The sequence below is a fragment of the Crotalus tigris genome, unplaced genomic scaffold, assembly GCF_016545835.1.
Source record: "Crotalus tigris isolate CLP2741 ecotype Arizona unplaced genomic scaffold, ASM1654583v1 scf7180000017939.2460400, whole genome shotgun sequence".
NCBI classification, from domain to species: domain Eukaryota; kingdom Metazoa; phylum Chordata; class Lepidosauria; order Squamata; family Viperidae; genus Crotalus; species Crotalus tigris.
The window spans coordinates 813,708-829,227 of record NW_024096731.1 but is presented as its reverse complement, the minus strand read 5'-3'; the positions used below and the strand labels follow the sequence as shown (position 1 = coordinate 829,227).

At 41.8% G+C, this 15,520-nt stretch overlaps 1 protein-coding gene and 1 long non-coding RNA gene across 5 annotated transcripts in view; one reads left to right on the top strand and one right to left on the bottom strand.

Moving 5' to 3' along the window:
• Positions 1 to 583: 583 nt before the first annotated feature.
• On the bottom strand, positions 584 to 2,821 carry LOC120308571. Of its 2 annotated transcripts, none has more exons than XR_005556871.1 (2): positions 2,607 to 2,821; positions 584 to 1,431 (listed from the first exon to the last, which is right to left on the bottom strand). It is a non-coding gene; the product is annotated as an uncharacterized LOC120308571 (long non-coding RNA). The 2 variants fall into 2 exon arrangements; XR_005556872.1 differs by having other exon boundaries at positions 584 to 1,027.
• Positions 2,822 to 5,080: 2,259 nt separating this feature from the next.
• Positions 5,081 to 15,520, top strand: part of RNF38 (ring finger protein 38) — a 106,507-nt gene continuing 96,067 nt past the window's right edge. The window contains exons 1-2 of one of the 3 annotated variants that reach the window (XM_039344805.1): positions 5,796 to 5,891; positions 6,359 to 6,526. Coding sequence is in view for 1 of the 3 variants with exons in the window: in XM_039344799.1 (XP_039200733.1) it covers positions 5,333 to 5,891 (559 nt within the window). In the remaining 2 variants the exon portion in view is untranslated. Of the gene's footprint in view, positions 5,892 to 6,071; positions 6,155 to 6,358; positions 6,527 to 15,520 lie in introns of those variants that run through there. The other 2 variants (XM_039344799.1, XM_039344806.1) reach the window with 2 other exon arrangements.

Below are 15,520 nucleotides of genomic sequence, written 5' to 3'. Positions count from 1 at the left end.
CTTAGTTTTAGCTTAGAGTGTTGTGAAAACTCAACCCCTCCATTTTGCAAACCATCGTTTATAATGATTTGTGATTGGGCCTTATTTAACAACTGTATGGCTTAGCATAATGTGTAAAAGTAGTGCATGTCTAGCATGGCCTTATAGCAATAGCACTTAGACTTATATACCGCTTCACAGTGCTTTAGACTACAGCACTCTCCAAATGGTTTACAGAGTCAGCATATTGCCTGCAACAATCTGGGTCCTTGTTTTACCGATCTTGGAAGGATGGAAGGCTAAGTAAACTCTGAGCCGGTCAAGATCGAACTCCTGGCAGTGGGCAGAGTTAGCCTGCAATACTGCATTCTAACTACTGCGCCACCATGACTCATAGACAAACATCATATATCTAATTGGAATTGACAGCCCCAGTTTATAGGTAAATGAATTCCTTAGCATTAATGAAGCTACTGATTCTCTGTGCATCTCCTCATGGGCAGAAATTATACATCAACAATTGTCTTCCCAGGATATGGAACCTCAGTCATTAGGAAGCCAAAGCAATATCCTCACCAGTTTTTCATAAATACAAAGCCAAGGATACAATTTATTTGTTTATTTATTTAAAACTTGAACTGTATACAGCCGCCCATCTTATAATATAGAAACTATAAAAACTAAGCATGTTAAAAAATGTTAAATACAACAAAAATCTCACACGAAGTCATATACTCTCTTATCCGAGCGCTTGGAGGAAAAGCCAGGCCTTCAAAGCTTTATGGATGACTAGAAAAGTAGAGAGGCCTGTTGAAGTCCAGTGGTCAGAGTGTTCTGCAGGGCAGAGGCTGCCATTGAATAGATATTCTTCCCAGACATCCTTTCCTAGGGATGGGCAGTACAGGTTACCTTCAGATGAATCATGTTAAAATTATGAAAAGAAAATATGAAAATTTGCTTTGGCGAATTCTTGTGGACAATGCCAAAATTTATATTGGACTTACTTCACTGTCAAAAAGATATCTTAATGAGGTGTTAGCTAATTAAGCTAGTTAAAAGCCAGAGACAGAGAGAAAGAGAGAAAGAAGGGGTGGAGGGGGAGAGAGAGAGATTGTTATTAGATTATAACTGCTAAACTCTGTCCACAAGTTAATAAATTAATACCCTTTTATTAAATGTCCACTATCACGAACAAGCAAACATTTATGTAACTTCTTCCAGTAATAAGCATTTTTGCAACAGAAGTGGTTAATTCCAAAAGCTGTCTTAAGCTAAAGAAACATTTCAGTTTTAAGCTTCTGAACAAAATTATCAGTTTGCTTTTTAAGACACCTTTTCTGATTAATTTTGACAGTGCAACAGGCCATTGCTGCACTAATTAAACATCTGGGATTATCAACTGAAAATTAATCTTCAGGCTCATCTTCTGCACATCTGGCCTCAAGAGACACTCTAAATAAATAAATAAATAAATAATACCAGGGTTAGGTATTCCTTGCCTTCTGATTGCGGTAACAATGTGTGAATACTAACCAACTAAAGTAGCTCATTTCTCTGGAAATAGATTTTTTTTTTAAGTTCTGCATTTTGGTTCCAAAGCTCCTGCTCTAATACGCTAAGCAACAATCTTAAGTGTAGAGTTGTTTACAAAATTGTGATTTTAGATAATTTTGCATTCTTAACGTCCTGTAAAAGTTAGCCAAATGATGACTGAATTTGTACCAATGCACCAGACCATAAATTAGCCAACCACATTTGTGTGGTGTGAATTCATAATGTGGTTAACCCTTGAGTCGGTAAGCTGGCCAAAACCATAAAATGGATTTTGAGTAACCATTGATTAATCACAATTACATGGGTCATATGAACACAGCCTAACATTTTGTTAAAAATAATTGAAGTCTCATGGTTTCAGTTCTGTTCAAAGGTAAACATGGTTAGAATTGCAATTCTATTCAGAAAACAACCATGATGTATACAGACGAATCTCCATTTCACCAAGATCCAAGGGTTGGTTTGGGGGCATTTATGGATAAATCGGAATTGTCTGTGAGCTTTATGGTTGAAGATGGCTTTGAACATGGGACATGCAGTTACTTTGGAATTGTGTTGATATACAGCCTAATCCCATGTTTGCGCACCTCCGATCCTCACTTTTGCTAACCCACTTTAGGCTGCAATCCTACTTACCAAAAAGTCCTAATTCCTGTTCATGCATTTCTGAGGATGTGTCACACAGGAGGCTCTACCGGGCCAAGCTTTCAGAGAGCCGGCACACAATCGTGTTCGTGTATATATTATTAACACTCCTCAGGATGCAGCCCCGCCCCCCATTCATCGTTTGTTGATGCTGACAGCTTCCTGCGAGTCTGCAGCGTGCTTGACCAGATGTTCCTCGCCCCCCCCTTTTTTAAAGACTTGTACCGACCCTGACAGCTCCTGCCCGACCTTTTTTCTTCCAGAACACAAAGTCTCACCAGGATCGTTTAAACTTTAAAAAAAAAAAAAAAAACACCTCCAACTGCCCGCGTATTCATATCCTGATGCCCAATTTAAGATGAATGCCCAGTGCCCATAACGTCGTGTGTGTAAGGGTCTGCAAGCTGCTGAAAAGCAAAATAACTTACATTCTAATAGCGCCGCTGTTGCTGCGCGGTTGGTATTGTCCGCCTAAGTTTAGACAAGATCACCCCGGCAGGAGAGGCAAGCTTGTTGGCCACAAAGCCCACTGTCAACAAAGCGCCGCGGCGTTGCTTGCAACATAATTGATTCCTCCCTCTTTCTCCGGCTCTTGCAAGCACCTCCCTCCGTCAGGCCCCAGCTTTGTCCGGCAGCTCTTCTATCCCGCTCTCTCCTCCCCCCCCCCCCGGCCACAACCTAAGCGCCTGAAGGATGAAACGATCCAGACCCGGAGTCCCGCGATCAGTCTAATGCAATCGCCCGGCTGACCAATCGATCGCTCCCTTCCCCCCCCCCCGCCCATGCCCTCCACGAAGCTCGCGGCCCGGGAGGGTAAGGAAAGGAAGAAGGGTTCCAACTAAAGGCCCCAAAGTAGAGAAGAGAGAATACATTATTTTAAAAATAGTAAACCGTATCTTTTTTTTTTTTTGTCCAGGTAGATCAAAGGGGGAAAAAAGTTTGGTAGTTTGCTGAATTGCGGGAATCCCCAAAAGATATGCCTAGAGTGGACTTGCTTGGCATTCCCTGCTGCATCACAGAATAAGGGACCACTGATCAGGATGAAAGAGAGACTTTTTCATTGTTTTTTATTCCCCCCCAACAGTCCCAGAATTTCCGGGAACAAAGAAGGGAGATGCGGGGGAGGGGAGGAGGGAGGATGATTCCGGGTTTGGCTGCTCAGGTCTGCCTGTAAGGCTAAGCTTTCCAGTGTTATTGATCTTTGCACATTTCACCCCGCGGCCGCTGTAGCCAGACGAGGTTTCCTGTCTTTGTGGGAAACTTCGTATCCCGTGTCAGAACTCCTAAGGAAAAGCCTTCATTCCCCTAGCAACTTCCCACCAACAAATGCAACAAATATATTAGCTTAGAAATGATCAGATTCCCGGATGCATATAAAACACGTGCGTCCATTCTTCATATGAATGTTAACCCCTTCCTTTATTTAGGGAGGTACACACGTGACGAAGCGGAGTGTTATTCACGAAACTAGCATAAGCGACGGGAGCCTTAATTTATATAGGGCGAAGAAAAATGTCCCGTAAAAGCCTTTAGTTATTTACAATTCCGATTAGATTACTCTTACAGGTAAACAAGGAAAGAAGAATTTGTCTTCGGACCCTGACAATCTTTCTTCTTTATTCCAAACTCGAGGTTGAGCGGAAATGGGGAGGAAAGAACACCCGCTTTAAGATACTTTGAACAAAACCTAAAGAGTTTAAAAATTCTCATTAATCGAAGCCGGTACCACCCCAGTTCCCTTTACATAATCAGAGTGGATAATAAATCCCCACGCCTACTCTCAGGAAGAGTGATGAAACATCCGCTCTTACAGGTATGCCGATAAATGCCGGGATGAATAAAAGGACGCTAATTATGGGAGAACACAGATTCGCGTCAGAACAGGTGAAGCCGACGGCGCGCCTTCAGCGGCCGTCGGCAGAGTTACAGCGTTGACAATGATCGCCCGCCCCGTGTCCAGTAAACAGCCCCTCCAAGAGCATGAAGAAGTAGGAAAGAATCGGCGCGGCGTTAGCTTTAGGAATACAGGGTATTTGTTCAGGGTGGCGATTCAGTAACCAAATCCAGCCGCTGCCGCGTTTGCTTCGTGTAGGAAGAACAAACACCTGGAACGCGGATGACAAGTTGGCCACTGTCTCTCTGCTCGAGTGCCTGTTCCGCGGAGGCTCGCATTTACCCTCCCTTTCTCTGGATTGGGCTACTAGGAACCTTTAAGACAGGCGGCTTGTGCTTCCCCGTCTCTTGTAATTTATGCTGCGCTTCTCAGGCCGATTGCGTAGCTCAGCCGGAGCCAGCGGTGCGGCTGGGAGAGAGGAAGCGGCAGCCAGCGTAGCTTTTAATTTCGAGGTTGTCAAGAGGAAGCTATAGTAGCAGAGGGGAAAATAAAAAGTTGCTTCGCTCGGGAGAGGCCGGCGGCAGAATCCGCGCTTGACCCTCAGCCCTGCCGTGCAGAAAGGAGGGAACGGCGGCTCTCACACACGCGCACAGAGAGATACACGCTTACCCGCACAAAGACCGACTCGGATGTTATTACTGGAGCCCGGGCGCACGCTACGCGCGCGTCTACCTAGACTCCTCTCCGTTCCTTACTTTGCCCTGGGTCTGAATCTGGATCGGAGAGTGGATTTTTCAGCGGCGCTTTGGGGCGGAGAAGGGTGTCGTTCAGACATTTACTGCGTGGATGCCCTTCGCTTTCCCTTCCCCCTTTAACACGGCGTGCTGCTGCTGCTGCTCTGGCGGGGAGGCGGTGCGCGAGCAGCTGCTGCGTTTCCTGAGCAGACCGCCTTTTGTTTTTGCTATTGCACCGAATTAAGCCTTCCCGCCCCCCCACCCGTACCCCCACCCGCGGGCCCGGCAGGAAGGGGCAAATCGGAGGCAACTGCCCGTTCGGGTAAGCGGTTATCGCCTCCTTTCCACCCTTCCTTTCACCCACCCCCGGTGTACTTTGCTCGGCTGCTGCTGCTGCTGCTGCTGCTCCTCCTCCTCTTAAGGAAGTTTCCTCCCCTCTCTTCTTCTACCACCCGCGCCGCACTTCCCCTATTTCGCAGGCTGCCCGCCCCAACTCCTCGGGGAGGAAGGGCTGTTACCATCACCCCCTTATCTCGAGCGAGGCTGGGCTGGGTACAGACCACCCCCGGCCCCTCAGCGAGGCCGAATGCCGGTGGCCGCCAATTCGCCACCCCGCACGGTGCAGCAGCCCGACTCCCGCCCCTTCTCTGCCTCCGCCCGCCTCCGGGACCGGGACCCCGCCAAGCCCCACCACCACCCAGGGGCCGTCGGCGCCGACGAGCGCCAGGAGCCCCAGCGTCACGGCCAGGCCGGCGGGGAAGCGGCGGGGCGGACAGGCAGTAGTGGTGGCGGCGGCAGAGCGGCGGCTCCTTCCGGCGCCCCTTCGCCACCCTCTTTGCTCGCCTTCTTGCCGCCCTCGCCGCAGCTACGTCCCGCTGGGGGCCCTTCGCCGCCGCCGGAGCCCCCCCGGACTCGCTCCCGTTCTCGCTCCGGATTCTTCAGCCTCCTCGCCATGAACGGCGGCACTACCGCTACAGCTGCTGCTGCCGCCGCCGCCGCCGCGCACTTCCAGCCGCCGCCGCCTGCCCCACCGCATCTCCATGGGCCGAGCCTGCCCGAGTTAGCCGCCCGCAGCCAAGGCAGGGGCAGCCCCGCTGGACACGGGCACCCTCGAGCCCCGCCGGGTGCCCGGGCGCCCGCACCAGGTAATGGGGCCCTAGCGAGAGGGGGAAGCAACGGGAGCAGGCAGCTGGGGTGGCTGCGAGCTGGGGAGTTGTCTGGGCTTTGGGCGGCGGAGGAGGGGAGGGCACCGCGCGAACGAGCAAGGTCTTGGGAAGGCGCAGTTGAAGGGGAGCAGCCGCGCGAGGAGGAGGAGGGAGCGGTGGCCGAGCCAGACTGCTCCAGGCAGGCTTTGCGGGAATGGGAGGTGACAGGATGTCCGTGAAGTGACTAATAAAAGAGGGTTGAGGTGAATTATAAATGGATATAAAATGGGGGGGACAGAAAAATGGGGCGGGGGCAGAAGAGAATTTGGGAAGGTTTTGGCAGCTTTCCGATTAACCGTGTTTACTTGGAAGTGAAGTCCCACTGAGTTCAATGGGACGTAACTTCCTACCGAGGCGTGTTTAGGCTTTTCGCTTATTGTTTTTTTCCCCCCCTTACGCGTGCTTAGAATTGCACGGCTGGGTTCGTGTTGCTATCCTGAGACGCTCAAGATCGCCGAAACACCCTCCAATCCTTTTCCAGTCTACACGTTAATTATCAGAAGTCGGATCTTCGCCATAACCGAAGCGGCGTAATAATTGTAATCGGAGGCTGGGGAAAGGAAAGGTTAGGGAAGGTGCGTAAATGAGGCACAAGGGGAAGATACTGCTTAGTTTAAGGTTTGGGAGGAAAAAAATTGTTAAAAGAAAGTCAATTTCCCAGTAGTGCTTTTTGCTCTTTGTGGGTTCAGGGTTTGTTTATAAGCAATATCTGACTACATTTATTTTCCCCCCTTTTGATAGAAGGACAGAGAGCTAGTAATACTATTGTACTTTCTTTTTAGTACTTTGCTTCTGTCATACTGCGCTTTGCAATTGCAGTAGTATGTGCTCTACCGTTGCTGGTTAAGTTCTGATTCTTTAGTATGTGCTCTTAAGTCTGGGTGGATATGTGTGCTCTTAAGTCTGGGTGGACAATTAAAATAGTTTTGTCTCTTAGAATTGAAATTGGGAGATTGCAAACATGGGATGAAATGGCTATATCAGTGGATATGTGAGAATGAAAAAAGAGGGTCCATATTTTGGATTTGGAAGAAAATAGCAAGCAGCCTGAAAGGATATAATAGAGTTAACTTAGCAAAGTTTGACTGGATTGCAGCTAATATGTTTTTCAGCATGGGCAGGATCAAAGTTGGATAAACCAAAGTACACAATGGGAGAGTAGTTTATTTAATTTGTATATCATAATACCTGAAATTTTGAAATGTCTGTCAAAAAAAAAAAAATACCAGGGGTGCTTGCTGGATTATATGTATAGTCCAGTGGCTCCCAACCTTTTCTATACCCTGCACCCCTAGAACACTTCTGATATATTCTCGCAACCCTTACAAAAGTTCAAAACAACGGCAATGAATTATGCATATACACTATAGTTTTGAAAAGTTTTCACACCTCCTGGAATATTGTCTCGCACCCCTGGTTGGGAACCCCTGGTATAGTCCAATAACGAAGCTGCTGTCATACAAACAGTATGTACTGAAAGCTAAATTTTGCTTTTAAGTCAGTGTGTGAATTTTCCTTTTGCTACAAGAAGGAAAATATATAGTTGTGGTAGATCATTTTTTTCTTTTTGTGCTTTTCTAGTAAAGCTTCTCAAAATAAAACATCTATTTCAGCAATAGCATAAACTGAAGTATGTCTAGGATTAGAGTGTGTTACCTTATTCCTCTAAACCAACTAATAGTTTGTTTATATTGGTTGCATTTTTAATTTATTTATTGCATTTATATGATACCCCTGTCACCTATATGGCGACACTGGGTTATATAAACATTTTTTATATGAACTTTGTAGACTTGGGCCTTTTTAAACAGCCATAAGGCTTTGCAAATAATTAATAAGCAATGTAACATTTGTGCATGACTAATAAAGTTTTAAGGTAATGATACAATTTTATTCAAACCAAAATTAAAAATTGCTTTAAATAAATTAAAAATACCCCAGCTGTAGTTCTTCCCAGAAGACACATCCTCTGCCCTGCAGGATCTTACTCCTAATTGCAGATGTGTGTGGGCTGGTTGTGGCTACTCAAATGTGAGGAAAATACACATTGCAGATTATGAAATGAAACTATTTCTTCTGTGACCTTTTTTAGAGTCAAATTTCATTTGCCTTTATTGGATACCCAAGTAGAATTTCTACAGATTCATATTTTGTTGTCTAAAGCAGTTGGGTATACAGAAAACTTTTTTCTGAGTTAACTAAAGAATAAAAGTGCCAGCACATTTCTTTATTTTGGAAGAAAACCACACAATCTTAGTTTGTCACTTGTTTTAAAAATGCAAGTTCCAAGGAATGTCTGGTTTTCTTAAACACAGCAACCTGTGAACAAATTTTATCATCATTTGTCTGGAATAAAAATGGAAGTTAAATTACCTTCTCTGGAATCTTATGAATTTAGCACACATCACCAGAATAGGTTTGTCCCCCAAACAGAACATAGCATATATGGATTACATCTGTTGTTCCTCTAGTGGAGCAAGCAAACAATTTTTTTTTCCTGGCAATGAGTTTTACACAGCCAGATATTGCCTCTTTTCCAGAAATAATCTGTTGTAAGTGAATATAAGAGAATCTTTGGGGGCAGTGAGTACAAAAAAACTTTCAAGAGGATCTTATGGATGTTGGCACTGAATGGCTATCCTGGTGCTCTTGCCTGTTCACAAGCCGCTGCCAGGCTGGTACAGATGCATTTATTTGTATCCCAGTTTATTATTTTTACAAGGAAATGAAGATATCTAATATTCCCTTCTCCTGTTTTCCTCACAATAACAACCCCGTGAGGTGGGTTGGCCTGACAGAGTGATTGCCCTAAGGTCACACAACTGGCTTTCATGCCTAAGGCAGGACTGGTACTCATATTTCCCACTTTCTAGCCTGGTGCCTTAACTACTAGACCAGGGGTAGGCAACCTTGGCTCTTTTATGACTCGTGGACTTCAGCTCCCAGAATTCCTGAATCAGCCATGCTAGCTCAGGAATTCTGGGAGTTGAAGTCCACGAGTCATAAAAGAGCCAAAGTTGCCTACCCCTGCACTAGACCAACCTGGTTCTCTTCCACTTTCCCTCCACAGGCTTTCTCAGTATGTACATTTCTAAACAAAGCAATCCACTATTCTTATTTTTTTAAGAATACTTGTTCAGTACTTCAAGAGCCCAGAGGCTTTTTTGACATTAAAAAATGTTGCTTTAACTTTGCAGTGTGCCAACTACTAATTTCTATTTATTTATTTTTAAGTCAGGTGGGACAGGAAGTGTCTGCAAGCACACTGGAGCCCGTGCGTATTTCAGTGGTCTACACTCTTGCTTTACAGTATTATCTACTGTAAAAATGCAACCATTTTGTGCTTAGTTTTTAATTAGGAGAAATACTGAGATTTATACAATTCTTACAGTTAAGGTTCTACATTCCACATTTTGCTAGATAGTTCAGAGCATTCTCTTTTATCTATACTTAAAAATATCTTTTAAATAAAATAATCTGGCACAAATAGCAATAACAATTTGGAATGTGTATAAAGCATGCAGTTTGACTGAGTGTAGCTTCTAAATTACATTTGGGTGTAGTTATTGGAATAATACATAGGTTGGACTAAAAAGAGAGCGGTTTATTTGGTTTTTTTAATATTTTAGTTTCTAAAATCATTTACTTCTTTTATGATGTTGAATTTCAGACTTGAATTCAGACATACATAATACTGAGTATGACCAGTAAATATCACTAAAATAAGACGGTCTTACTTCAAATTAAGTACATATAACCCCCATAGTTGGAACAGAGCTGTGAATCTCTGTGACTACTATGACTACATTTTTTCCAACCTCAGAAATAAATTGAATATACCTTTAGTTAAAAGTTTCAGAGAGAGGATAGTTGTGGATTGTTCATGTCCTTGCCTTGCATTTTTGAAACTATTATTTACACTGTTGTTTCACTGGGAAAATTAATTAACTGGAAGACCACACAGTTTGACTGGCCTTGCTATATTATTGATAGAACCTCCCTTTTCCTCGCTGGCATACATAGAAATCTAAATCTGGAGCGAGAAGTAAACATTAGGAAATCTCTCATTTCATCCTGGATTTTGGAAGATTTGAAAGGTAAAGTAGTTTCTGGATGTACTGACGAAACTGTAGGAGAAACTAAGTTTGGCGGCAAGTACTATTCTCAGATATATCATGCAACAAAATCATGAGTGTTTCTGTATTTGTCATAATTGTATAAAATAAGGTGTTTGTGTTGCCAGTTTTTCATGCAGCTGGAATTCCCTCTTCTGTTCAACTATCAACAGATTGATATTTTACTACACTATTTTTGTCCTGGAGGACAGACATATTTGAACTTTCCCCCTAAATCTTTTACACACATAGTTTTATATTGTGAACTGTGTTACTGGTTACATCTAATCTGTATAGGCCAGTGATGGCGAACCTTTTAGAGACCGATTGCCCCAAAACTAACCCCGCCCTGCTCCGCCCTCATCCCGCCCGCCCTCAGGACCATCCAGGCCTGCCACAGATCACCCAGGCAGTCCTGCAGCACCATGGTGGCTACGCCCTCTGCCCATGCCCCGCAGCATCATGTGATGCCCAGCTGCCATGTGCTTGGCTGCGCTGCTCCGTGTGAGCCGCACTGGAGGTGACTCTCCTCCGGGGGGGGGCTGCTGTTGAGGACTGGGCTGCGGGGGGAGGCGAGGCTGGGGTGATGATTGCATGCCCACAGAGAGGGCTCTGAGTGCCGCCTCTGGCACTCGTGCCATAGGTTCACCACCACTGGTATAGGCACAATAAGCAAGAAATGCAAACCAGATTAAACACATTTATGCAGAAAGAGAAAAATGCAGGCTTGGGCTGTGATTTGAAAAATGATCTTTAAAAAACATTTCAATTATCAGATACTTCAAAACTGAAGTTTAGGGATGTCTGAGCAACAAAAATAATAGTCTTGTGCTACCTTAAATTGTAAAGGTTATTTTTCATGAACCGAAGTTCAAATATTGCATTCCTCTAAGAACAACCTAATCTACAAAAGCATAACTATAACATAGCATCTTAAAGATAGCACAATATATTTTAGACATCTGTTTTCTCATGAAATTTAATATTAGGGATTAGGGTTTTTTTAAATTGAAACTGAAACTTAAACTAGAAGAAAAACTTAGCTTATAAATTCTAGACCTAGTGTGTGACAAATGATCACAATAGATGTATCTTGAATCATCCATTATCTTTGCTTGGCTGTACTCTATAAATTGCTGTCCTCTTGAAAATTCTCCCTTCTACATACTGTAATATAGGGCTCTTTAATTCCATGGTATGCCCAATTCTAAACAGTACTAACTAAATAAAGTGATTATTTTGATTTTAAGGAAAAAAGCTGTTTCTCTAATGGTTGTCCTTTTTTAAAGTATGAAAACTAAATGGCTTTGCGGTATGTTTCTGCATCTGGCAGCAGATATATTATTTCTCTTTGCTTTTTCTTCCTGCTCCCTGTATTATCTAAACTAATATAATTCTTTACTGATCAAGTAGGCTGCATAATCTGCTTTAATCAGTTGAATGGCCTGTTAGTCTATAGCCTGAATTACAATGTGGCAGAAATCCCAGAGAAAGAAAATATGTATGAAAACATAAAAAATTAAAACTCTTAGAGCTCAACATCATTTCAGAAGATTGTCTTAGCTTGGAGGCATATGTTGATGTTGTATTCAGTTTCCAGATCAAGATAGACCCTTAATTTGTTTTTTAAGACCACTGTATTACCCTTGCTGATCACAGTAAAAAAAGGGAACATCAGAGGGTTTCAGATTTTTAATTATGGGGTAAATTGATTGCATCTTTTAAGCACCTTTTAATATGTACTTAAAAAGCCCTTACCCTATTCTGTCTATACTTCTATAAACAATTTCTATGCGATGATAAGTTGGTATCTTAGGATAAGTTCTATTTATCACTTTTGATTAGAAGAATAAATGCTGGAAGTTTGTAAACAGGTACTTTAAGGTTTGGTAGCCTTTTTTAAAAGAAGGAATCCTATTTTTAATTATTTTGTAAACAATTGTGTTTATTTGACTAGTAAACATATGGAGACTGTTGGAACAATGGGTGCAGATTTCTAAAACTTACCTTTTTGTAGAGCCCAGTGGTTCACTTCTGGAAAGTCATCATTTTGGTTTTAAAAGCCACAGATTGTCTATTTAGTTTGTGTTACTTGTGAAGAAGCTTTGTGTTAAGAACAGGGGTATGCAATCTTGGCTCTTTTATGACTTCAACTCCCAGAATTCCTGAGCCAGCATGAATTCTGGGAGTTGAAGTCCACGAGTCATAAAAGAGCCAAGGTTGCCTACCTTTGGTTTAGAACAGTGGTTCTCAACCTTTTTAATGCCGTGACCCCCAACCGGTCGTAAGTCGAGGACTACTCAACTGGTCCAGCACCGTTTGCAGAATGGGACTTTTGGTGGGCTCAGCAGGGCAGAAACAGCCTGGACAATTCCTATTGGCTTTTGAAAGCCAATAGAATTAGACTATATTCAAGAGAGTCTATTCTATTGGCTTTCAAAAGCCAATAGAATAAAAGGGAGTAGTACAGCTAAGGAAAAGGGGAAAAAATGGCGGACTGCGTTGTTTGGTAATCCCCGTGAAATGGTCATTCGACCCCAAATGGGGTCCCGACCCACAGGTTGAGAACCACTGGTTTAGAATCAAGAATTAGAAGAGTAATTAAGAGCATGTGGATTTTTATCATTCTGGCCACCTATTCAAAACATGTTTGTTGAACTTGAATATTTAAAAACAAAACAAAAATAAAGCCATGTATATTTGCTGAGCTCTATCCATTTTCTTATTTCAGTGACCTTGGAAAAGCACAATGTGAGTGTCCCAATGGGAATGTATTAGTTCCATATTTTTTTTCTTTAAAACACTCTCTAAGTTCATCTCATGATAAGATGTGAGAATCACACTGAATACATTAGCAGATGTGTGGGTAGAAAGTAGTACCAAAATGACAGGGGGAAAAAATCTTGAGTTCAAATTTAGCCCTGAATGCATCTTTGGTGGGGCTTGAGCAAGTAAAGTCATATCTAGTTGTATGTCAGTATTTACTTTGTACAGTATATTCTTCATAGGGCTGATAGATGAGTAATGAGGGCTCATTTTTGAAGCACTTTAACTGGATGAATTCACAGTTTGAAAAATGTGTGTGTACATTGTGTGTGTGTGTGTGTGTGTAAAGTTGTTTCATCAGTTTTATTTTAAGAGTATGTTTCCATGTAGATATAATCTTAAATATGTATGCATAGAGTTGTGATTTTAGTGGAATAGCAAAAAGGTGAAGATTTTTTTTCTTAATAATCCACTCTTATTTCATATTACAAGAACAGAGGAATCCCTCTGATGCAAAACAGATAGAAAAAAGATACATCTGTCTCTTGTAAGAGGTATTGGGTAAAAAGGTTAGGTAGGTTTACAGCTCAGTCACAATTAAACAGCCTTATCTGATTTGCTACATGGCCTGCATTCCTCATCCTTAGGCAAATGAAAAGAAAAAAAATATTTTAAAAGCTCACAGGCCGTAGTACATACATTTGATATGGGGAGTAACCAGCTATGCAAACATAAGCTATAGATAAGACTATCAGTTAATAAGTGAAAGAATAATTATAATAGATTGCTTTAGTAATTAAAATATAATCATATATATATATGTATATATGTATGTGTGTGTATGTATGTATGTATGTATATGTATGTATATGTGTATGTATATATATATATGTGTGTGTATATATATACACACACACACACACACACACACACACAGTAGTAGTAGTAAAGTTGGAAGGGACCTTGGAGGTCATCTAGTTCAACCCCCTGCTCAGGCAGGAAACCCTACACCATTTCAGACAAATGGCTGTCCAGTCTCTTCTTAAAAACTTCCAGTGTTGGAGCATTTACTGCTTCTGGAGGCAGGCTGTTCCACTGATTAATTGTTCTCACTGTCAGGAAGTTTCTCCTTAGTTCTAGGTTGCTTCTCTCTTTGATTAGTTTCCACCCATTGCTTCTTGTCCTGCCTTCAGGTGCTTTGGAAAATAGCTTAATTCCCTCTTCTTTATGGCAGCCCCTGAGATATTGGAATACTGCTATCATGTCCCCCCTTGTCCTATTCTTCGTTAAACTAGACATACCCAATTCTGGCAACCGTTCCTTATATGTTTTAGCCTCCAGTCCCCTAATCGTCTTTGTTGCTCTTCTCTGTACTCTTTCTAGAGTCTCAACATCTTTTTTACATCGTGGTGACCAAATAATTCTGTTAAAAAATTAATTGTTCAAGTTGCCTTTCAGTTTTGAATAGCTCTAAATGCTTCCAATACAATTTCTGAAATTTCTGAATCTGAAATTATTATATAATTATTTTACTAGTATCATAACTGATAAACTCCCTTTTTATGACTCTGTAATCCCTTAGTTTGGGGTATAGTCAGGGTGACTGGATGGAGCTCAGTGTTTACTGGCCAGATGCCCTTCCTGGTGTCATGGAGAGTTTGCAGCAGATATTTTTTCTTTGCACCCTAGAAGAGAGAAATATCAGCAGCTATATAGGATTGAACTCTCCAAAACCTCTGAATGGAAAACAGGTATCTTTATCACTAGGCCATCATGACACTCAATTGCCAGTATTATAACTGATAAACATTAAAAACGTATAGACAAATATTTTAAACCAGTGGGCTAACCTACATTTAGCCATCCTTTAGAATAGCACATTACAGTACACTGATACTGGTTTGAGTGTTAGACTAGTATCTGGTAGACACTGTATTAAGATCTTCCCTCAGTAATAAAAGTTCACTGGATAATTTTGTTCCAGCTGTGGGTTTTTTTTAGCCCTGTTTAGGTCACAACATTGTTGTGGAGCTACAGTAGCAGAGGGACTACTGTGCAAACTTGAGTTTAAGAAGAAAGGCAAAATATAAACCTCTTTAATAGTGTTGGTCATCATGAACTTGTCCTATTGATTTTAACATGGGTACTTTAAATATAATTAATACTCTTTACCTGAATTGTATATCTGGAAATCTGGTACTGTTCTTAATGGCAAGAGTATTCCTTCAACCAAATTTCCCATTTAAATTAATTAGTGGAATTCTGGGCAGTATTATAATATTGTTAAATATACAGAATTCATTTTCTAATTTATTATGACTAAGTACATTGTTAAGAGATGTCAAAAATGATGATTTATTTTTAATATAAAACAGCTTACAATCTGTGAAGGGAATCTGATTTTAATATATTAAATTGGCATATTAGGTTGCAAGTTCTCAGTGAACACACTTAGCAGAGTTCTTGATACATAATTGAGAACAAAACGGGCTGAATAAACTTGACAACTTTGCCAAATAATATTCCATTTAGTGCTTCTGAATTAATCATATTCATTGAAATTGCATTTAACAATAGAACTAAATTTACCAGATAACAAGATTTAATATCCAGAAGTGTACTGTATAGTACATGAGTTTCTCCTATTGCATAAAGGTATGTAGAGTGAATGTATCTGGAAGAGTTAAA